Source organism: Struthio camelus, chromosome Z, assembly GCF_040807025.1.
Source record: "Struthio camelus isolate bStrCam1 chromosome Z, bStrCam1.hap1, whole genome shotgun sequence".
NCBI lineage: Eukaryota > Metazoa > Chordata > Aves > Struthioniformes > Struthionidae > Struthio > Struthio camelus.
In genome coordinates, this window is record NC_090982.1 from 43,655,550 (window position 1) to 43,679,592 (window position 24,043).

Below are 24,043 nucleotides of genomic sequence, written 5' to 3' on the forward strand. Positions count from 1 at the left end.
GAGACAGCAATATAAGGAAAGCATCTGGATATTGTACAATGAAGTGAGATAAGACAGAGCTGATAGATAAAGAATGATAGCTAAGCTTATTTTCAAGACTGTCAAAAACCAGAACATACAGATGTATCTAGTAGGTTCCCAGCAGAATATGTCGTGAGGCTAGAAATCAGTCCTGGGACAGGGATTGTGTAACGTATTCCTCAACCCCTTGGAATCTGAGCCAGCAAATATTTACTGCATGGGGGAACTACTCAACCATGTCAGGTTGTCTCTGCATGTTCACGGCTATAGGACTTGGCTCTCGGACTCGAATTTAGTTCTGAAAGCCTGCCTGTGACACGATATGGCAGGCAGGGCAGCCTCAGTTTGAACAGAGGTCTCTACAGCCATCAAGCAGCTCCTGTTTCACACAGGTGGCCCAGCAGTAGCAGTAGGGCACTGGCAGCATCCGCTGCTCATTCACTCAAGTAAATTCTAATTTGATAAAAGCAAAGCTGTGTGAAAGCTGTATGAAATGAAAAGGTTAAAATACATTTTGCTGGTTACCCCTCACTTGCCTGTTCCTGAGACTCATTTGTGAGAGGAGACTTAGAGCCAGATTTGAAAGGCTCAGCCTTCTGTTGTAGCATCACAGCTGTGGACACAGCACTGTGTCTGCCCCATTACTCTTCCAGGAATATGTGTTAGTGCAAACGTGATAGGATGTGAGGAATAACCGGGCAGTTAGACACTCACATCATATTTGTTGACCACCAACAGAGACTGAGGCCAGGATGGAAAGGAGAACCCCAGATGCGATGCTGCAGGTAAACCATGCTCCCCATGAAAGCTGCTCATCAAGCCAGATCCCCAAGAAACTCAGCCATTTTGGGGGTTGTGGGTCTCTTAGACTTTCAGACAAGCTTCTCCCACAGCCTTGTGCCCTGAGTCGGCAGCCGGGGAATGTGGACCCGACGTCAGCTCTCTGCCCCCCTGAGGCATCTGTGCATAGGGAATATCCTTCCTTGCCCTTTTAGCTGGCTTTGGGAGAAGTCACCAAGTGACCTTAATGCATAGCAAGATCTAATGCCACGGGCACAAATGCAAAGCGTTAGAAGACCTATTTTGGTATTGGAGGAGGTACTGAAATGCTAGTGTTCATGTGCAGATGTTTAAATAGATGTGTGCTTCCAGCACAAAATCTGCCATAAAGATAAAATAATGGGACTTTCTGCCCTGCTCTGTGCCTTTTGAACCACTTGAGCCATGCAAAGATCATGGAAAAAAACATGCATCTCTCTGCAGTAAAGAGTTCTCCAAGTGGGCGAACTTTTCAGATCATCTTACACCAGCGTTGTCAAGAGAGTCAGTGTGCCTAATCATGCCTAATCACATGCTCATTTGCCACTTGAGTAATCCTTGGGTCCTAGGAAACGATACGCTCGCGTGCTCGACGTATCTCTGTCACAGAAAAACAACAGCAAACAACCAAACAGAAAAAGAATTAATAGAGAAACTGTGGCAGAAAAAGAGGACAATTCAAGAGGACAATTCCTTTTATGCACAGCAGTGATCGGACAGCTCCTAGAATCCGTCATAAATATTAATTATCCTCAGCACCGCAGGATACAGCAGGTTCTGAGCAGGGTGGCATTCCCTAGTAAATGGTCCTGTGATTCTGGCTTGCAGAAATGGCCAGGACCCAGGCATGCTCTTCCTAGGAAAACCACAATTAATGGGAATAGTTCTTAACAAATACCAGGAAGGAAACGAAGGAGAAGAGGGAACATATCTGTCCTACCAGGGTGCTCCAATAAAACAGAAAAAATAACACTGAAAAAAAGATGAACTTAGCTTCGATATGCGGAAATTGCCTGGGAAGCTCTGTCAGAGCGTATAACAGCTTGTTTAATGGTGCGGTTGCACAGCACAACAGTTTCCAAGGAGCGTGTTGAGCTGGAGGGATGTTTTCCAGCTTTATCATGCGCCAGTGTAGAACACGTTACCGAATGGACTATTGTGTACTCACTCACTGCTTTCATACCACTCTCAGCAGAGACTCAGCTACATACCTGCAAAGGGTGCCAATCTGTATTCTGTTTTGTTTGAGTAATAATCGTCATTTGTTTATTTACAGGGCACTGGCAGTGTGTGTTCAGTGCTTTACAGACCCATGCCTTTTGACAGGCGAAAAGCCTTGGCGTCCCCAGCCCGCTATGGATGCCTTCTGCTATGGGCACTGAAGTGACCACGCCGTCGGAGAGGAGCAGGGGCAAAGGTGGCTTTAAGCAATCTTTTTTGCTCCCTCCTCTCTGGGGATTACCAATTTTGATGGAGTTTGGAAGTGTCCTGTAAGTATGTAGGTGCAAAGCGGAGGCTGCCTGTGATTACAACCCATGGGAAATACACAAAGAGAGCGGAAACCTGTGGGTGTTATTAGCGGCAGTGCTACAGAACAGCCTGCAGTGTCACCCTTCGGTTTGGCAGCTGCCTTTGCGAGCGTACTGCTCTCACGAGCATTTAAACCATTTGTAATCTGGTCCTGACCTTTAGCTTTTGTTCAATACTTGTACACAGCTAAAAACATCTAATTATCCTGTGCTGTCTGCTGATGCATTATCTTGCAGTTCAGCTACTACCGGTTCCACCTGCTTGCATTATTCTGCAACTAGATAGTATATTGCTCTACATATTTTTCTCCCACCTGCCAGAGAGCTCTGTAACATATGGCCAAGCCTCCCATCTTTCTCACCTCTCTCATTTTCCGTAAGCATGTATGGCAGACTGCTTCCTCTCACAGGTGTAATCAGCAGCGTTACCCTGACTTACTCGCTTCACAAGGGAAAAACTCACGTTACGGCTTCCTGCGTTTCCTTATCAGTTGGCAGAAAGTACAGCTCACCCTGGGGCAAGAGCTTATTTGTGGGGGGACAGTCAGAATACCTCACTTTCTCTGTTGTGCCCCACAATGTTGTTTTCAGCCGAACTTGTTTCTGCAGGTTATCTAACTAGTGGCTGCTGCGGTCTACAGGCTTGCGGTCCGTGTTAGCTGCCAAGGACGGGATACTATACACAGAATGCACATATGGTTGCACCATGGTCTTTTCTAAATCACGCATTTTACAGGTTTGGTTAACAGTAGTAGAAATACAGATGTGACCATATTTATTTGATCTTTCGTGTTGCAAAGTGAATGGTTAACCGAATGTTGATATGAAATCATCAACACTGTCATTCCTACAGCGCTTAGCGATGACGCAGCGCTGTCCGCCCGGACCCTCCGAGTGCTGCACGGAGAAGGGCATGTTCCCTCTGTAGGGAAGGGCAGCGTGTTTGTGACTTGCCTCAGGCCCCCCAGCAAACCAGCGGCTGTGCTGGAGGCAGGAGCGACGTGCCCCAAACCCCCGTCGCCGTGCCGAGTCCGCTGCGTCGGCCTGCCTCCACAGCGAGCTGTTCTGCTCCAGCTGCCTCCAGTGCCTCGCGTATCTGAGATCCCATTATGCATGTCAAAAAATATGCACTTATATGTAAGTGACTGTTTCATACATCTTGATACGCCATTCATTTCCACTGAAAATAACAGCTTGATATTTTGCTGTTCTGCCAACACGCAGGGACTAATCAGAAGTGCTCTGTTGGCCTGCATTCATTTTCTACTCTGAAAGGGACATATTTCTGATATCCCAAGAAAAATGAAAACACAAACAGAAAATAACAAAAAAGTATGAAGAACATAATCTAATTACCGATCTCAATTTGAACCCAGACTACTTACTGACTACGGCCTTTTCAACCCGTCAGCACAACTCTTGCCTGCCGTTGAAGTTTTCCAATACAAGAGTACTACTAATGTTTTTTGGATTCACTTTCACTTCTCCCTCCAAAGCTTTTCTATTTTCTATTTACTGCAATCAATTCTGACCGTGCTGGTCCTCCTAAGGTAGGTAGTTATTCAGAAATAGCAATCCAAAAAAACCCCCATCACTTTATGCTCCTTTTTTGGCATGTATACAAGTAATTATTGCCTTCAAACAGATCTGCAAATCATGTATACACAAAATTTCTCAGCCTCTGTTTCATAGAGCTGTACTGGGAACCAAAAAGACTGGTGTCAAAAAAGACCGGTGTCTTGGAGGGCCAAAATGTATTGCTACAGGCATGGTTTTGTAGGAATGCTATGCAGGCTACCAAATGAGTCCCTGCCTATGTAACTGGGAAGTCTGACCTGGTCTTGCTCTCTCATCTGTTTCTGCTTGCATAGTTTTCTCACTGGGGCACTTCTGGCTCTAAGTATTGTTTTAAAATCCAGGCAAATGAAAAATCAAGACAGGACTGTAAATGAAGAGCTTTACAGCCGCCTGAGCTCTGTTTCCTCTCTTACTGCTTGTGAAGGCAGCTTCGGTAGTACTTGCAGTTGAGGCCTGACCACAAAAAGTCCTAAAGTCTGGAGGCAGTGTTACAAGCTTGAAAAACCTGTCCAAAACCTAAGCAAAAGGCATTAAGTTAGACAGAAATGATGTGTGTGTCAACTTGTTCACATAGTAACATTTCTACTGACTTACTAGGGTAAGTGTTCAGCCAGTACAGAAACCAGGAGAGCTTATCGCAGCATCATCTAACCTTGTGATCAGGGGAAACACGATTATGTGTTGAGGGTCTCAACAATATCCTCTCCTCTAAAACGGCGATCAAGATCCTATCTTGCACCCACAAAAATCTACCGCATCTTTTGGCCAAGCACTTATTTAACCTAATATTGGTACGGACAGGTATGTTCTTGCATAGGTAGTGTTATGCTTTACGGTAAACTATTTCTGAGGCCAGGTCTAAAATTAGAGGTAATGTTTAATATGCCCTGGAAAGTGTTTCTCTTTGATAAACGAGTGCTGATCAAAGAATACTCACTGAATGTGAATAAAATCTGCTAGCCAACTGCTTGCTGTCATTGGGATGGTAGCCATGAAAGCTCCAACGTTTAACCTGGTGTTACTGAAATCTGGAATAATCTGTGAAACTGGAGTAGTTTTATACTGGCCCTGAAGATAGTAATTGCTGTTCAAGTAATTGCATTTCCAGTTTATTTTTAAATTTAAATGTGGACAATGTGGCTCCTTCTTTATTTTTTTGCTGTAAATGGAGTTTTTGTTTATACTTTGTCTTTTTCAGTTGCAAAGACTGGTTTCTCTTGCAGTTTTCTGGTTTGCAGTTGCAAAGACTGGCAGTGAGTTTCTTCCATCTTTCAGCCACATACCCAGAACTATCAAGGCAAAAATTGTGACTGTGATTGGCATATGTGTGTTGCTGTACTGGTTTGTGCAGTTACTGTCCCGGGTCACAAACATGCTCGGTTAGCTGCCTAAAAGCATGAGGATTAACTTTAACTGCCAATAAAAATTGTGGAAGTAGAACATTTGAAAATGCAACTTTTTAATTCTAGTCTCTACTAATGTAATCACTTAATTGTTACAGTCACCATAGCAAGCTGTAGGGAACACAAATAAAAGACATTATAAAAATTCTGCCCGTTATGAAATCAGTTCAGATTGAATCTTGAACGCTTTCAATTGTGGCAATGTCAGGCCATATGTTTCTGACAGAACAAGTGAATCTCTTTATTTGCAGAGGGTGATTTTGCTTTTCTGCACAAATATCCTTGCACTCTCTCCTGGCATAGGTCAGCTTTTGCCAGCCAGACATTTTCATCCTGACCTTCGGAGGCTCTCTCTGCAGGACTAGAAAGACCTTCATTATGTTTCTAATGCATTCTCATTTATCCGCCTCTGACTTATCTGGGCTTTTTTGGAGTGCTGCTGACAATGGCTTGAGCTGGTAGTCTCTTGGCCTTTATGTGGCGGAAGGAGGAAGAACCCAAGCAGCTCACCTTTTCACCAAAGCTACAGAAAAGACCATCAGATGGGAAGCGATGCATAAGAAAATGCGTCGCATTTGACTGCATTAATAACTAGTTACAGATGAGTAGCACAGGAGCTGATAAACTAAGAAGTCACGATAGACATGAAGTGGCAGAGACAGCTGCTGAGTGAGGTCCTGAAGGCCCAGCATGACTGATGCTGTCAGTAGTGTGACCTATGCAGTGTGCCAGTTTCAAATACAAGCAGCTGCTAAGGTTGTTGATTGAATATACAAATGTGTACCAGGGAGAGCATCCAATTTATTGCTGTGTTGAGGTTTGGCCAAGCTTAAAACTGTCTGTAATTCTGCCTAAGCATATTTCTGTCCTCTGCTTGCCAGATCTAAGACGGAAGATATTTCTATAATGTAACATTTTCGTGCACAGGATTTGGAACTATCGCCTTCATCACACTCAGAAGGATTTTTAGAAAACCTTTCAGGCTTAAGTAACACATTAGAAAACGTCTGTGTTTTATTGGCATGCCTGCTATCCCTTTCTGTTTGTTTCAAGTGCAGTTGCTAGCACACGTCCTCTTCTTCCTTTTATAACAGGAGAGGGAGAGGAATGAGGAGAGAATTACAGAAGAGCCAGGAATTGGGAGATGATGTGAAAATACACAAGGAAATTCTAGAGAATGGGAAAAGGAAGGAAAGAATTAGAGGGAAAAAGGAGGGAATAGGATGAAAGATTAAGGGGTGAGACTCTGTTGTCATTTACATGGTTATAAATCAGGAGAGAGTCAAGGACACTAAAATGAAGAGCTCTCGCTCATTTGGGACCCTTGGATTTGTCAAGCGTATTTGTTCAGTTTTTCATTTCCCTTTTGACCTTCCTCTTCACTTGTAGTGTGAAATCTAGATTACAGACTGAGTCCACATAAAGGTTTATTTTCTTGAAAGATATAGTTTGTTCTTCACAGAAAGGAAAAGAAAGGGCAGTTTAGATGAGCAGATATTTCTGAGGACAACACGAAGACAGATTTATTTCCAGTACCATCTACGTTTTCCTAGAAACACTCACTAAAACTAATGTGCTATCTCCAGCCCTCTTTGTATATCTTGTGGTTTAAATTTCTTTGAAGAGGCCTTCTACACCAAACGAAACATGAAAAGCCAAGCTACTGTTGCTTGCCATCGCACAAATCCCCGAGCAAAGTCCCTTCTACCTAAAGTGTAGCTAGTGACAGTCTAGACCTCTTTGGCTTCTGGGACGAGTTAGGCACTGGACAAGATACTGAGGGACAGTAAAATTAAGCTGAAGCTACAGAGCAACATACTTTTGTGTGTTTTGGCCACCAGGCTGCCGGCACTCTGGGACAGGTCTGGCAGGGAAAAGTGGTGAGTGCTTCTGCCCCCACGGGATGAAGAGGAGCTGACGGTGCTGGGATGGGGCCAGATCAGATGGTCCCGTGAAGAGGGATACAGAAGGCTGAAGGGCTCGGTACAGGCTGGTCTGCGGTGGGTATTGGAGTAAGACAGTGTCCTGATTCAGCTCTTTGAGGGAGGGACTAACAGTCTTAATCTGTGCAAAATGTCTTTTGGACTAGGATCCATCACGTGGAACTGGTACATTTAAATTCTGTGAAAGAAACGTGCTCGCTGAGCTTCAGAAATCCTAGGTAACAAGTATTTCTTTTTGTTCTCAGACTCATGGGCCTGGTTAAAGTCTCCTGCCGAGTACTCAGGGGCCACCAGGATCAGCATGACAAGCAAACCGAAAGAGTAAGACAAAATCCGCTTCGCTTTTTTCTTTCAGCTGCTGACCGCAGTCCTTCCTCATTTTCAATCTGCTAGACATATTACATCATTATTCTAGAAGCACTTTGGGTGTTTTTTCCTAGTATCATACGGTGGGAAAGCCTGCAGTTTTCTATACAAAAAGCAGCGTGCAACTGGTTCTTCTGCCAAAAGTACACTGCAGTTACTGCTACAAGTGCGTACGCCGCCCTAGCAATGCAACAAGGAGCCTCCAGAACAGTTTAAAAGCTTTGGGGCTGTCACGCAGTGGTTCAGACCGGTACTGCATACCAAGGCAGCAGTTGCTTTGTAAATACATCCAACTGACTAACAAATGTCTGAATGTGAGCGTGCATGTTTTGATAGTGGTGGTAAGGGGAAGGGAGCTACAGGCAGGGCGTAGAAGCTATGTGGATTTTATACCAGGAAGTCTTCACACTGCCTCCTGCCAAACTTCCTTACCAGTCAGAATTTTTCAGTCTCATTAATCAAAATCTTTAATTATGTGACACGTACACAGTAAAAGCTGGTCGCTGTTTTCTGGAAAAAAGAAAATATAAGGAAAGGCCATGCTGTTAGTAGCTATCAGGTGCTTCTCAGATGACATCTGGTGGACAAAAGCTAAAGAGATGAAATGCAAGACTCCTTCCCTGCACTCTACCGCTCACTCTACCTGATAGCAGCTTGCTCTTACAATGCAGAACCGAGCCAGCCTCGGCCACAGCTGCATTACCGCACTTACTGCTGTTGTACTCATCAGGTGCATTACCGCACTACTCTGCTTATCCTCTCCTGGAGTGCATTATCAGAGCACCTCCAAGTAAGCACATTTCATCCGTGTAATAGCTTTTTTTGCACCTGTTTACGTTTTTTTCATAGTCTGGCTGATACCTTGAGTAGATTTATTCTGACCTGTGGGTCAGAGGCTATGCTACTGCACTGTGCTGCAATGGAGACCCTGGTTTTAGAAAGAAAAATATGACAGAAGCTCATGTTAGCAGCAACCAGGTGCTTTTATAGTCCAGGATACCGAGACAATTTTATGAATGCTTTCACCTGTGGATAGTTGTTCCCATAGAGCTAAAGACTTTGATTCTTCCTGGTGTGTAATGTTCTCTTTCTCTGTTAAATTACTTCCAGTTTGCTTCTCTAATACGGACTCTATTTTCGGCTTACTGCTTTACAACTACCCTAAAACATTCTTGTCTAGGACCCAGAGATGATGCACCAACAAAAAAACGTGCTCTGAGTTCACCTGGAGAGAAACATCTGCTCAGGGAAGTCCCTTTTCAAAGGATCCACATCCAGTGAGAGGATGCTGATCCCGTCTGGTAAAATAGGCGGTTTCCTTAGGGCTGTCATGGATAGGAATATAATGTTACTGTGCAATCCTTTTTCTTTATTATGATTTTTTCAGGAAAACGGGTGGTATTGCTGAACAAGTACTGTGACGGATGAGGCCTCTTCCATAAAGAAAGGTGGCTGTGATCAATGCTTTGATTGCTAACATTGCATCTTCCAGGTTAACAATTTTTGTTTGGTCGCTTGAGATTTTTTGTTGTATGTATCCCCAATTTCTTTCATTTTAACAGCGTTAGTTTTTTTTTCTCTCGGTGTACTTCTGTGCCGTTCCTCACCACCGTGGTGTTCAAGCAGCCATTCTTGTGCTGCAACAAGCAAAGCTAAAAGTCATCTCATATACTCTCAGGCCTAAGGACACCGTTAGCTGAACAGCCTGACAGAATTAGTGATACCAAAGCTGTCACCAAGAGAAGAGATAACTGAAGGTGAAATGGTGGCTGTGTATGATAGAATTGATTCCAGCCTTTCTCAGATCAAATCCAGACCAAGATATCTCTGCCTTTTAAAGTGGTTATTCTTTGAACCCCCTCCTGGTAAGCTAGCCAGGGCTATGATGGCTTTTTTACTCAGAACTACAGCGTCTGCTCAAGTTCACACGGGAAAAGTGTGGCAAAGAAAGGAACTGAGCCCAGTTCCCTGAAATCCTAGGTTAATGCCAAATGCCTTCCCCTTACAATTCAGTGTGCTCATTCTTATTGCAGACGTTTTTGCATGCAGGAGTAGATGTGCCATTGCCATCCACAGCAGTCAGAGCAATGTAAACACTTAGTGTAAACAGGATGCTGTATGGCCAGATTCTGAACTACTTACCCATGTTTCAATAGGATTTTGCTCCAAGAAGGACTGTGTAAAATATCTCAGGATGTGGTCTTTTTTGCTGAGATGGGAAGTATTATAAGACTGTGTATACTAAGGGAAGGGAGCTGTTTTTCCATTCCTGTCTATACAGAAGATCCAAATAACTGCCTTAAAACACTGGCAGCTACGGAAGCCCTGTTTCCACTTGTGCTTCAATCTCCTCTGCAGTTGCATCTGTGACAGAAACTCTAGACTGGACAGACTAACCAAACAGGCTCATAATGTCATGAGTCTTGTTCTAGGCTGAACATAAGGCATTACCTGCTGATAGGAAGCTATGGTTTTCAGTACTGTTTAACTGTTGTATGCTTACTAGAAAGATTGTCCAGCTTTAAAGCCATTTTATATTCTATTCTTTGTTTACTAGATTTTTACCCCATTTTACGTGTCCCACCTGACCAGTTCCTGATTGTTCTAAACACCTCTTAACCAGCTCTTGCTATCCAGTTGAACTGTGCATAGGTAAGATTTGCAGGAGGCAAGAGACAGTGCACAGCTTGTTTTCGATTCATTGAAACCTGCAGTTGCCGTGCCCAGAGCTGATCCCTCTGGCATGTGTAAGGCCAACTGAGAGTTCTTCCTAAGTGCTGAGCACATTCAGCTTTTCCAGATGGAAGCAAGAGAAACAAGTAGTTAACCACTCGAGAAATTGCAGGCAAGGCATGTCATGCTAGGAGCCACAAAACAGAAGCGCTCCGCATCTGAACGTTTTGGCCTAAATATCTTCCACCAGGCAAATCCTCTTCTCCATCTCAGGTCCTGCAATCCACTCAGAGTTAAGAAAGACTGTGAAATTGTACCGTACCTTTCGTGTATTATTCCTGCTAAGTGAAATGAAGGGCAACAAATGAAACTAGTTTTCACCTTCTCAGAAAACATAGCTTTATATTTATGCCACTGAAGGCAAAATCTTGACATGTTTGCTCAGGCAAAACTATCACAGAACTCAGGGACTTGCTAGAGCACCTCCATCCCCAAACTGAGCTGAGAAATAAGGAATGAGGAAGAGGGCAGGATTTAGCCCCATGCAATTAGCTAGCTGGTTTCCTCTGATCTAGATTACCAGTTTACAAACGGTACACAGAGGCCACCAAGCGTTGTGACATATTCTGGCTTAGACGAGTCCTGATGCATTAGAGGAATGAAGTAAGGTCCCAGCTCGGTCAAAAGCCAGGGTTCACCTTCATGCCAGCTTCACAGCTTGATGACTGGCCCCCTACAGTGCTTAGAGCCAGAGCTAGCCAAGCTCAGACACCTGAAATCGCTCTGAACATGATTTCTAGTACATCTCCTACAAAGTCTTCAGGATTCTGAGGAACTCGTGGGTGATATGCGCAGCAAACAATAATGTAAGAATTCAGCACCCAGAAATTGGTGAACTACTGAGCAAACAGTATCTGAATTACGTTATTACGAGTGGAGCCATCTTGACAAAACCGCTTGCTGAAAACAAACGCTTAATGTAGCACGGTCCCTGAGCAATTATGAGTTTGCTTATTGTAGAAACAGAAACCTTGAAAGGGTTGGTAGTCGCAAAGAAAAGCAAATACAAAAAAGTTCTAGAGGATACACTTTTTCTCTTACATCAGAGTATTGCAGGACAAAGATAAAGAAGATTAGGAAACGCTGGTGTGGAAAGAATACTTTTTCAAGCCATTGCAGGTAGCAATCTGTGAGAACAATTCTCCTTAATTTATGCTGATGACTATTTTCAGGTTTTGAAATGTTCCCCTATACTTGTTAATTTCTATTCAGCAGATACAAAGAAATCAAATGTAAGCGCAGTCACAAAAAATAAAAAGGAAAAATATAGCAGGAAAGTGCTCTTAAAAACATCAATTAGGCAATAAAATGTCTTCAGCATAGGCCATTTGGTTAGCATCTGTGAATGTTTTTGTGTTTTGCAGCTGGGAAAACACCAGTTCATGAAATCTCTTTAGCTAGCAAAGCCACTACATGAATAGATTATTTCTATTCTGCAGAAATGTTAATTGGCAACTCATTAAAAGTTTGATTGGTATATGTGAGTGAAAAACAAGATCTTGAGAGTTCCAAAAATGTACCGAAAAATGAGAAATTCTTTCTTCTTCTGTCAAAATAATAAGGACACGCTCTGGTCTTCCTGAAGGAAGTAATCAATACAAAACCTCAAATCCAGACATAAACAGGACCTTAGCCAAGAGCAAACATGCCCCATGAGTTGAGAGAGACAGAGGGAAAAAAACAGTTTAGTCATATACCCAAGATGGCCAATCAGTTACAGTCAAATTACAACTGTTTCCCCGCAGTTAAAACCAGCCACTGATGGAAAAGTAGGATATAGTGGCACCCTACAACAAGCATCACTTGCTGTTACTTACATTTTATGGTTCAGCATATACAAGATTTCTAAATAACCTATAGCTCAAGCCAACTCTGTCCGCTGGATGATCAGCAAGTTGCTCTGATGGGACACCAGCATGTGGCTTTTGACACTCTGTCTGTGGCTTTGGGTCTTCACGCAAACTCAGGGAGAATTAAATAGCATCTATTTCAGAGAAGAGTGTAGGGCCTGTCTAGGCTGCTATCCTCTTCCAAAGTTCATCACCTTGAGTAAACGTCTACGAGATTTTCAACATTATGGGCACCCTGAAATGCACCTTTCACGTCCAGGAACGCAGGGTGGTTAAATGTCTAACATACATAGCCACCATTTGCTTTAGACAACACAGGATCCTGTGCAGACAGACCCCACTTTGTTTCTTTTGAAATTCCAGGATTTCAGGACCCTGTTCCAGGACGCTTTTCCCAGCTTAGATTCCCCTTCAAATCATGAAAGGCTTTGAGCTAAGAAGATATCCTGCCACTCGAGATCTCTTGAAATGTTTCAGTGGAGTGCTACTCCCTAACGAGCTAGCAGGATGGTTGCTGAACCAGTTAATCCTCCATAGTGTTATGTTGCTTTCCACAAAGCGCTGGAAACATTGGCCAAACTCGCACCGAGGAGACGACCCGTTCTGGAGCCGTACAGAACAGATGGCTTCTGAACCAAATTCTGTTTGAGATAATTGGGGTCTTTTCATCGATCCCATTGGGCGTTGGATCCAGCTTGTAAACTAATGACTCTCGTGGAGCAGGAGACAGGGATGTAATGGTTCGATGTTTCTGACGGTAAATGAGACCTCCAAGAGGAAGCTTAAGATACCCGTTTCACCCGGCCACAGGGACCGAGGCACCCCAGGGGGACGGCCTAGAGCACCTCTTGGTGCCCTCGCACGCGTAAGCGAGCACAAAACGCCTCTTTCTCACGCGTCCCCGGGGGACGACTGGTGACAGCGGAGCAGGTGGAGGCCTCGAGAGGCTGAACGCCCCCGCCGCCCTGGCGTGAGCAAGAGCCAGGGAAAACGCTACCGACGGCCCGCGGCCCGCAGGTGGGACCCCCCCCCCCACCACGTCTGCAAGAACAAATCTCGTTTTGCAGGAGCCGGTTTACAGCCCACCGGGATTTCGCAGGGCAGCTACGCCGCGGAAGAGCGGCATGGGCTGCGTTCGCCTGAGGACCGATCCCTTGCGCTCCTCAGGGGGAACGTTCCTGGATAGGAACGGCAGGTCTGCTGTAAATAATACTGTGGGGCACCCTCAGGGCCACAGGACTGAGCTAGAAAAACCTAATATCACCCCCCCGACACTCCCCCCCCCCCCAAAAAAGAAGCACCACCCGGCAGGGCTGAACGCGGCGGGCGGGGCGGGGCGGGGCGGGGCGGGGCGGGGCGGGGCGGCGGCCGTTGGCGGCGGCGGCCAACATGGCTGCCCTGGCAACGGCCGTTGCCGCGGCGGCGGCCGCCGGGCAGCAACAGGTAAAGGCCCGGCGCGGTGCGGCGGGCAGGGGGAGCGGGGTGTCTGCGGGGGGTGGCGCCGCGGCGGCAGCAGCAGCCGCCCCTCTCTGTGGGCCCGGCGGGGTGAGGCGAGGCGAGGCGGGGGAGCCGGCCCGCGGCAGGCGGGCGCGGTGAGGGGGCGGCGGTGCGGGCTGCTCGGTCGCCCCGCTTTGGGGCATCCGCCCGGCGTTCAGGGGGTTCGCTGTAGCTGCAGCCTGCCGTTGCCGCCCAGAGCGGGGCAGAGAGCTCCGAGCAGGCTAGCGGGGGGAGAGGATCCTCCTGGAAGAGCTCTCAGCCCGGGTAAAGCACATGGCGGTGGAGGGAGTTGGGTGCTTGTAGAGGAAGAGCTGGTGCTGGGTCGTGAGTGAGTCCTCCCCTCCCGCGTGCGCGCTCAAGTCTCCTAAGCCGGTGTCCCTTATCCTCTTCCCTTGCTGGGGTTGCGCCCTTTTCCATCTCTTCGTCCCTCGGCGTTATCTGGCTGTGATGATGTTTGCGCTGGAGGGGTGACGGAGCGCCAAGTCAGCCCAGTCCGGTAGGCGCTGGGCAAACGCAAGCTAATAAAGCGGCGCTTCACGGCAGAGTTTGTCTCGTACAAGATAAAGGGATCAACGGGCAAAAGGAGCCTGCGGGGAAAAGTGAAGCAGTACCGGTTTGCCACGTTGGATCTCGAAGTACTGGCTTCGTAAATCGGACTGCGCAGCTCTGCAGTTCTTACTCGATCGTAATCCCAGGACTGGTTGGTTGCGTTAGGAGCCAGTTGCTGTGGATAACCGTAGCAAACAACATGGAAGGGATTTTAAGCTTCGGATTTCAGGAGTTAAGCTGGGCCCTTCCTTGGACAAGGTGAAATAGGGGGTAATTGCCTCATGTAGATTACGTGCCTACAGTGAGGAACTTAGTTTCCGCTTAATCTTTAGATACTAGTTGCTGTCAGAGGCAAGGCACTTGGGCCTGATGCAGTGTTATACTGTGATGAGCAATCTCCGTTAAAGCAACTTGATGCTGCGTTTTTCCAGTTCTTTGTTGAAGAACGTGTTGTATACACAGTTATCAGGTCACCGTCTCATCAGTCAAGTTTTGTACCTGTTTTTATACACGTTTTCTACCTTTATACTTAAAGATATTTGAATTCTGCCACTATGCACTGAAGTGACACTGTTGCTAGTTATCTCTGCGCTGTGTTGTTGACTGCTTAAAAATAACCAATGAGTATTTACAAACACAAGATTTATTTATTTTTTTATAATATTTTACTTTGTTATGTGCAGACTGAGAGCTGTTGCAGTACTGTGGGTGCTGGTCGACAATTTCAGTTTCAGAATTGGAAGGTGAAAGCTGAACAAGCTAAGAAGGTTGAATTTACAAGAACAGCAGAAAAACTAAAAACCCAGTAAGTTGGAACACTTCCTTATACGTATATTTTTCGTGCTGTTCTAAAGATAACTCAAGGTTCAAGGTAAGAATGCACTGTAATGAAACTTTTAGACTATGTTAAGATTTTCTGGAGTTCAGATGGATTACTGGGGCCATGATACTAGTTCAGAATAGGCTTATGAATTCTAAAATGGCCTGTTGTTCGAACTACCAGCATCTAGAGTTGGTCGGTCTTGTTCTTTACTATGCTGTTGCTCAAGTAGATGCACAAAAGTGAAGGTGCTTGTGGTGTAACTGAGTTTTCAGTTTTCCTGCTCAGCTGTGCTTACCCTTCTAAGGACCTTAAGCCCTTAAGATTTAGACCAACAGAAGAGAAACTGCAGTAGTATTACAACAACTTTCACGGAGAAGACTGAGAGCATTTCACCTAGAATATCTAGGCCATTGCCTTGGGCAGTTTAGGTTCAAGTCAGCTCAGGCACAGAAATGATTTGAATGTGTTCCCCCGCATCTTGAACAAGTGCTGTCATAACTAAGCTATTGATTCAAAGGACAGAGGAGCTTCTTCTTGCAGAGGTGAGAAAGAGTAGACTTAGCCACTAGGCTCAAGAGAAGGTTTGTAGCTATGAATCCTGAATGAACTGGGACACTTAACTCTCACAGCAGCGTTTTACACTGACTCAGTCAGCTCCTACTTGGTTATTGTGGAGCCTGGGTTATGGCTCAAATGCGACTGCTGGGTCATGTAGAGAATCCTAAATAGCTTTAAACTAGGCAGTCTGGATACAGGTAAAAGTTTAACCACGACAATTGTTGTGTTCTTGAGGCTTCTAGGGTACTGAGGGAAAAGATTTGGTATTCAGTTCTGGGCAAGGAATTCCATAGGACAGCAAAATATTTAAAGTTGGGGTATGAAGGCATCCCTGCATCATGTAGTTGTCTGAACATTAAACTAGCTATAGTCCTACTACAGAACCCATGCTGTTGCTGTGAAGGGTTGTCAGTGATGCTGTTTAACGCTGGAAATCCCACCTGATCTCTCTGTACCAGTATCCTACTGCCATAATCTCTAACAGGGTGGCACTGGATTACACAGATATGCTCGAAAGTGCAGCATCTACAGCCCTTTTCCCCCTGCTCTTCTGTAGGTCAAACCCTATTAGACTGTCTTGTGTGAGGCAAAGCAAATCTTTACTCTGAGTCAAATTTTAAAGCTTCTGACCTTAGTAAAGAAGCAAAAGTCACCTATAGATCTCTGCATTATAAATAAAGGATTGCCAGTAGCAAAGGTAGCAATTGCAGTATCTTAAATTAATACTGACAAACTTGCATTTGACTCCTCTGTTGAAGTAGAACTGGGAACGTAACGCTGGCCGTATTACTTGTTTGTCTGTGCTGGAGCTCCATCTATATATGCAACTGCATTAATACAGCCTGTCTCTTTTGCTGTGCTTTCCAGTGAAAATTGTTGTAAGGTTCCCTGAAAGTAAGCGTACAGATCAGATTTCGGGCTGTTTCAGTGTGTGAACCACTGCCGGTCAGGGAGATAATTTACTTGTTAGTTCCTTTCCCTTGTTGAAGGTGCTTGGGTTACTATGGTGTTTAGTCTTCCAACTGCAGGCAGATTTTCATTGGAAACAACTATAGGAACAAACCAATGACTTATATAGCATCTAAGAGGGTCCTGCTGACACAGCATCAACTGCATGCTAACCTGGAGAGATGTGGGGGCTTTGCTAAGTATTTGCATCTCACTCAACGTTGCAACTTTTTTTTCCAGGCTTGCAACTATAGAAAAAGACAAAAATGGGCATCTTTACAACAGGAAGAGTGATTTCCGGGTCGAATACAGCGTACTGGAAGAACTGGAACATAAAATGACTGTCAACAGGAAAACTGAAAGTAAGTGTTTTTTATTCACTTTGTGGGTTTTTTTTTCCCCGTTACGGTTGTTTGCTTAACTGGTTTATTAATGGATAGTAGAGAGAGGGGTTAATACAGCTGGGAGGTAAATTCTGATACAAGTACGGAATTTCAGTATAGGTGCTGCTTGTAAAGAAGAATTCCACAATTCACTTGCAAAATTAAGACATGTAAGTATCTTGGGCCTTCTGTGTTATTAACTATTTTCTTTTAGTCTTGAATATAGCAGATAGCACCTTTATAAAAACTTTAGTGGAAAGTTATTATTTTGGAAACTTAGAAGCAATTTCATATGTGAATAGTAAAATCTAATGTAGTCTAGCTAAGGTACAATAAATATATCCTTCTCACAAAATAATTTTTTTCCTACACTGATTACTGACTATAGATAGGCTTTTAAACACTGAAGTGTTGTGGTCACGTTTTCTCAGCTTCTTGGAAAATGGACATTCATAGTCTAAACAGTACTTTGAGCTAGTATGCGTGGTCTCCTACCGTATCTGTTCCACTGCAGGACTAATTAAATCCTTAAGGTAAAAAAGTGACCCCCTAGTCACAGTCCCTTAATTCTTTCAAGAGCGTTCATATAAATCGTGCTGTGCCTTCTGATACAGAAAATAAAACAAGTTGAAGAATGGGAAAGAGCTGGAGAAACAACTAAAAATAATGACCTTATAAATGTGTATGTGTTTTAATGTGTTTTTATTTGTTTGTTTTAATTGACGATACCTGTCATATCCTCTACATCTTGCAAGCCTTATGACGTGTAAATATTTCTGAGGGATGAATAAGCTAAGAAGTTCAGAAAACTTTCCAGGCATAAAGAGGGAGTATGGAAGTAGGGATGGAGACACTGTTACGAAATGATAGAGAGGACAAAGATGAGAGGTATAAGTCACTGGATGTAAGATGTGAAAGTGTGTTAGAGCAGGATCTTTGAGGGTGTGTGCTAGAACCTTCAAGCTTATTATTTACTATGCTGCTATGTTCAGGTCTCTGAGCGTGATTTATGTGCTCTTAGTGTTTCTGTGGTCTCAGCAGGAGCTAGTGGGGTCAGGTCTTAGCTGCGTTCTGTTACGTTTAGCTCTAGGCTCTCTATTATCCATTCCTCGAAACCAACCCTTTTAGGAAAGGAGATGCAGACCCCAGACTCCTCAATAGCTTAGCTTTATCCAGGACTTCATCCTCATCACTTTTGTATTTATGGGCTCTTGAGGAGACAAGTAGCGACAAAGCAAACAAGTGCATGCAGTTCCTTGGAGCTCCAGAAGACGTGGATTCTGCTTTAATGAACACAGCAAATACGCAAATGTAGCTGAAATAGTAAATTCACGTGCTCTCACCCAAGTTTTTTCTCTCCACTGTTGAGTGTTTTGAGGGAGAGTCAGAGTCCCCTCAAAATTCTGGAGGAGCTGTCTTCTGCATAGTCAGTACTGTTCTCAAAACTCCAGTTACCTGGTTTTAGAAAACTGATTTAACCTGGATATGACTCTCCTGTTGACCTCCTTAGAGGTACGAGCTACTGCAGTTTAAATCTCTGTTGACCCTGTGCTGGGAGATACAAGTCACATTAAAATACTTCATATTGCAGCAGTTTCATAAGATCAAACAGAATTTGTAACCCTGCTTAGGTGAAATCCCCAATTTAATTTAGACACTTGATTGTTCTTGTTCCTGTGTTGAATTTAATGCACAAAGAGATGTTTAGAATTATCAGTTAGCCTGTTATTTTCTTTAACAGAAACTAAAATCCTACAGAAGCTATCAAAAATACATAATAATGTGAAGAGACTTCAGCGACAATTAAAAGACGTGAAGCCTACACCAGAGTGTAAGTCTTGTTGGCAGATTTAAGAACGTTTTCCTTTACAGACAGTTTTCTTGGGTAACTGTGCCTGTGCGTCTTCTGCACACCCAGAATTCTGCTTCTCCAATCTACCTGCTTTTCCAGGAATCTGGGAAGGGAGATGTAAGAAGGGAGGAGTGTAAGAAAGGATGAAGGCTCTTGCACTTCTCTGTGGTAGGAGAGCAGCTTATTCTGTCTTGGAGCTGGTGTGGATTTGTTTCTTCAGGCTGTTGAGAGTGGAGTATTTTCTAAATGCCAGTCTTTCTCCTGTGTAAAATAAAATCAGTATTTCAATGCAGTGTCGAGTAACTCCCTTGTCATCTGATAAGAGGTGACAGAGCAGGGTCTACGGGGGATTTATTTCTAGCCGTCTAGATGGCTTGAAGTGCAAGTTGAAGTATTCTGTGGAAAATGCTTAAACAGTTTGTTCAGTTAGATGTCTTCAAACATCTAACGTCTTGGGAAACGAGCGCTGAAAGAATCATTCTCTTGCAGCGCCCCGCTGGTCTGTGTGGAGCTCACACTGCAGTTCTACTAGCTGAGGGCTTTACAATGTTACATGCAACACATCTAATTTCATTTATTCAGTGCTTATATTGTAAATAACACATTGTCTTATACCTGGTGTAAACCAAAGATTTGAGCGGGCTTCTTAAGTCGCTGTAATTGCATTGTTGCAAAAAACAAAGGCGGAAACCCTTTACTTTAGGATGAGGCTTGTTTATTTGGTGAATCAGTTGAAGCTTGCCCAGAATGAGTCACTTGTTTAATTGAAATAAACATTTATGGTGGGGGGCATCCCATTAGCTAAATCACTGTGAAATTGCACCTTCTGCGTAGAGGGGAGTCTTCCTTTTAAGAATTTGTTTGAGATGGTAATGCAGACTTTGTACACACTTCCTAGAATTCTCTTTAAGTGTCTATTTCTGGATAGTGCTGAATTACTGGTAAAGACTTTAAACTTCTTAGTGTATTATGCTCTTTTTTCTTCTTTTTCAGTTGTTGACAAGCTCAGGGAAATGATGGAAGAAGTTGAAAATGCAATCAATGCTTTTAAAGAGGAACAGAGACAAATGTATGTTTACACCTGCTTTGGCTGAAAAAGTGCTTTAACGTGACTTGAAGTAGTTACACAGTGAAAACTTTGCGTTCATGTTATAACATGTAAACTCTTCTCTTGTTTTTCTCTTTTGCTAGTAGTTCCTGCAGTTCGTAAATGAAAACTCAAGCTATCAGGATTAGAATCTTGATAAACAGCCTTTGTGAGAGGTTGTTTACATAGTTGCTACACTGGTCCAATCTAACAATCATTTGCCTGTGAAAAGGCTTTTTAGAGAATGGTCCTTTTTGTAAGGGGTCGGTTATTTCCCTTTCCCCCTACTGATGTCAGGAGGGGATTGAATTAGTTGTTTGTGTGCTGTAAATGTGTGTTTCCATTAAAAGAGTAACTTAATCCTGATTGTGTAGTGCTTTACTATGGGATCATTACAACTAGGCTGTCATCTGTTACACCATTTCAGTTCATAATCTTTTAAGAATAGCTTTTGTGTGGAATTGAACAAGTGCAAAATATATTTTCAGCGAACAATGAATAGTGGATTTCTTTTGTTACATTCCAGTGTTTGTTCTCTTTTTAGGTATGAACAACTTTTGAAGGAGGAAAAAACTGCCACTAATGAACTCAGTATCTTTGAGAAGAAGGTGGAACTGTGGGCATTAGGTAACTCAGCAACAGAAAAGGTTTTGAGATTGCCATCCGGTAAGGTCTCAGTTGATAAAACACTGCAAAATCATCTGCCTGAAGAAGTAGTAGAGTTTGAAAGGTTTCTTCAGCGAACAGGAGGGCGGCAAGGAGGCTGGGATGATTATGATCATCAACATTTTCTGAAAGCATGGACAAAGCACAAAGGAAGGGCACCTTACATGGATGAAGCCCTTGAGTATCTCTCTGGAAGAACAAAGGAAGATGTTGAACAGCATGATAAATGGTATCGAGAATTTCTAGTTTTACAAGAAAGAAAAAAAGAGGTAAGATGACCTCTTAGGGCTTTTGTAACTTTAAGAAAAAGTAGTTATTTTAAAAATGCATGGGCTGCTTATTTTTGAGTTTGTCTCTCGGGTGGTAGCGCTAGGTAAATTTCTCTTAACTGTTGATGATACCACTGAAGTCTTTAGCATCCTTACCTCGCCAGTAAATGTTTGTCTTTAAAGAGTGATCAATAAATGTGGAGCTAACAACATGCTGAAGTGGCCTGTGTATTGCTGGAGTGTATTATAAATGTTTTTGATAGCAGTTGTCCGACAAGTTAGGTGCCAACCTTAAAGCAGCGAGCAGTCCCACCTCAAGTTACAGTTCTTGTTATGTCCCTTTTTCCCAACCGTGGGTGTCAAGCTATACTCTGTAAGCAATATACCTATCCAATACTGGCTTAGAGAACTGATTCCTTGAAGAACTATGAACTTTTCAGAGAGCTTTGAGCCCTGGACCTCCTGCATAATAAAAGATACGCTGACATAAACAGTGAATTGTTAAGAAAATAGTATATGAAGTTGTTAATTTGAAGGGAAAAAATGACCTGAAATATGTTTGCACTGAGAAAAGCATTTCACGCCAACATTCACAATTATTCTAAAGTAACATGAATGCTATAACTTAAATGGTTTTAGATAGTGAGCCTTAAACCTGCCTGCAAGAAAGCAGACATAGGTGCTATTTTGCCTTAGAAAGTTGCCTAAGTAGACCTTGAATTCCTGTCTTCAGCTCGTATTCTTGGAGTGTACGTTTTCATTTACTATCTGTTACTTGTGACAGACTGAATCAACATGAACGTGTAAGATTTTTAAGGAGACCTTTTTTTTTCCTGGTATTTTCATGCAGTCAATTGAAAAGTGGAAAAAAAAGCAGCATCAAGAAAAAGAAGGAATCCTGAAGGAAAAAGAGAAATCAGAAAAAATACTTAGGAAGGAGTGTTATCAGCGTGAAGAAGCTCAGAGGCAAAAAGCAGAACAAGAAAGGAAAAGACAACAAGCAGCAATTGAAGCATGGAAAAAACAGAAAGCACTAGCTTTTGCAATGGAACAAGCATCACAACTAAAACTAGAAGAAGAGAAGGAGAAAAAGCAACAGAAGGAACGCCAGCGCCAACGCCATGTGAAGTTGCTGTTGGAACGGTATACCTTGTTAAAGAAAGAAAAGGAGGAATTTGAAAAGCTTGAGAAGGAGAAAAGGGAGGAAGCTGAAAGGGAGGAGAGGAAGAAAATTGCTGCAGAAGAAATTACTAGGTTTCAAGAGCGGGTGAGTAATAGCCTTTCCGTTTATGTATTTGTGTTTAAATTTGCCGACTTCCTCCTATAATATAATCTGATAACAGTTTTAAATGCTTAATACCCTAGTTTTATTCGTTTAAATCCGTTTTAGACTCACCATGAATAATAATGTTTGTTTATGTCCAGGAAACAGTTTGAAACTTTATTCTAGATACAAATCTTACTTTCCCATGAGCTCTAAGTTCTCTAAATGTAGAGATGTTTTTGCCTGCTTGAGTGTGACCACAGTTTGGGAAAAACACCTTAGGACATGGCATTCAAAGAGTACAAATTGTTCTCCATGCTAAAGAAGACATTAAGAGACCTGATTGTTGTATGCGGATATGTAAGTAATAAAAGGAATAGAGTGAAAGTATTGCAGGTTCTTGTAGTTGTAAGTCCAAGTTGGATCCCAGCTCACTGTAAATTTCATTACTGGAGAATCAATATTATTGTCAGCATTCCTGTTAACTTTCAGTTCTATGAACAGTGGTTAAACTACTGACATGCATTTTTTTCATTGCTATGTAACTGCGGAGAACAAAATGTAGCAAGTGGCCATCTAGTGTAACTTAGTTCTGCACTATCAAAAAAGATTTACAAAACAAAGGGTAAATTCTAATTCTGTGAAAAGGCTGTGTACGTATTTTGATATAATTTGTTTTATTTTCCAAAATAAGTTTGCTTTTCATCTTAATATATTTTTCAGGATCTACGTAAACTTGAACTAAAAATTCTTGAAAAGCAAGCTAAAGAAGAGGAAAAACGAGAAAAAGAAAAGAGACTGGCAAAGTTAAGAGAGAAGGTAGCGTTCTAATAACATTATTTTATAACTTTTTTCGGTTATTGAATATTTAGATGAGTAAAAATAATTAGTTAGAGCAAAGCAAGAAAAAAAATTGCTTACAACTATTGCATACGTCTCAGACTCACAATTTCCTTATCTCTGAGCAGTGCTTATTACGGGTAAAGCCTTCAGCCATGCAAAGAAGCTGCAAGTTGTTTTTTAAAAATGGCTTGCTAACATTAGTGGACTAAATAGGTTAGCTTCCAGAAATGTTTTAGGGACATTGTCTGGGTTTGTGGAGTCTAACCTTTTAATTTACTAAAATACCTTAATATTCCATGAAGTAAAAGCTTATCATATGTTTCCTGTGGCAGTGTGGGTGAAAGTCTCCTTCTCGCTAGATGGGTTTGTCTTATGTTTTCTTTGCGTCTAGCTACATGATAAAGATATGAGTACACATAGGTCATTCTGTGACTGATGAAAAACACCAGATTTTTTTTTTTTCTTTCTTTCACTGCAAGGTTGAAATTCATGCAGCCAGAGACCCATCCAGGTTGTACAGGCCTACCAAAGGCTGGGAGGAACACACAAAAGAGATCGGACCAACGGGTTCACAACCACTTTTGCATATTCCTCATAGGTAAGGAGAAGAACGCTGAATGTGTATCACTGTAAGAAACAAAAATAAACTTATAGCTATTTGTTTGTTTATTTCAGAGCTATCCCAGCCTGGAGACAAGGGTTATAGATGAGCATCTGCGTATCGTTTTTACAGGATGATGGTTTCCTTGTATGCGAAGCGGCCAAAGGTCTTCAGGATTTTTCCACAAAAACTGCTCGATGCAGTGGAATGCTACGTTTGTATTTTGTGAGTGTTGAACTTGAGCTGTTTTCAGTCCCTAGCGTTTTCATCATGGCATGTATTCACTTTGCATTAAAAGCTCTTCATTATGATCAGCTCTTTTTTTAATTTTTTTTTTAATAATCCTTCTCAAATTTCGGAGCGGTGTAGGAGCGCACGCAAAGCAGTGAACAGCACCCTGATTTTCCTGGCTCGCCGTTCCTCTCGAGTACAAACGTGCCCGGAGTCCTGCACGTAACTTG

At 43.0% G+C, this 24,043-nt stretch overlaps 1 protein-coding gene across 4 annotated transcripts; it reads left to right on the forward strand.

Annotated features, from left to right (window-relative positions):
• The first annotated feature begins 2,134 nt into the window (after window positions 1-2,134).
• LOC138060819 (coiled-coil domain-containing protein 112-like) lies at window positions 2,135-23,881 on the forward strand. Of its 4 annotated transcripts, XM_068926696.1 has the most exons (12): window positions 2,135-2,330; window positions 7,192-7,350; window positions 7,539-7,614; window positions 14,972-15,093; window positions 16,858-16,979; window positions 18,742-18,831; window positions 19,846-19,921; window positions 20,484-20,874; window positions 21,725-22,141; window positions 22,862-22,957; window positions 23,461-23,579; window positions 23,657-23,881. In XM_068926696.1, the coding sequence occupies exons 3-12, from the start codon at window positions 7,543-7,545 to the stop codon at window positions 23,685-23,687; spliced, it is 1,536 nt and encodes a 511-aa protein (XP_068782797.1). In that variant the 5' UTR covers window positions 2,135-2,330; window positions 7,192-7,350; window positions 7,539-7,542; the 3' UTR covers window positions 23,688-23,881. The 4 variants fall into 4 exon arrangements, with proteins under 4 accessions (XP_068782797.1, XP_068782798.1, XP_068782800.1 ...); XM_068926697.1 differs by lacking the exon at window positions 2,135-2,330 and having other exon boundaries at window positions 6,867-7,230; XM_068926699.1 differs by lacking the exon at window positions 2,135-2,330 and having other exon boundaries at window positions 7,239-7,362.
• Window positions 23,882-24,043: the final 162 nt, after the last annotated feature.

Bases quoted from the DNA above. Each gene is read 5' to 3' on its own strand.
- LOC138060819 (XM_068926696.1), top strand. From the start codon at position 7,543: ATGGGCCTGGTTAAAGTCTCCTGCCGAGTACTCAGGGGCCACCAGGAT. The intron at 16,980-18,741 runs GTAAGTGTTTTT...TTTCTTTAACAG, and splicing joins TGTCAACAGGAAAACTGAAA to AAACTAAAATCCTACAGAAG. The intron at 22,142-22,861 runs GTGAGTAATAGC...TATATTTTTCAG, and splicing joins TTACTAGGTTTCAAGAGCGG to GATCTACGTAAACTTGAACT.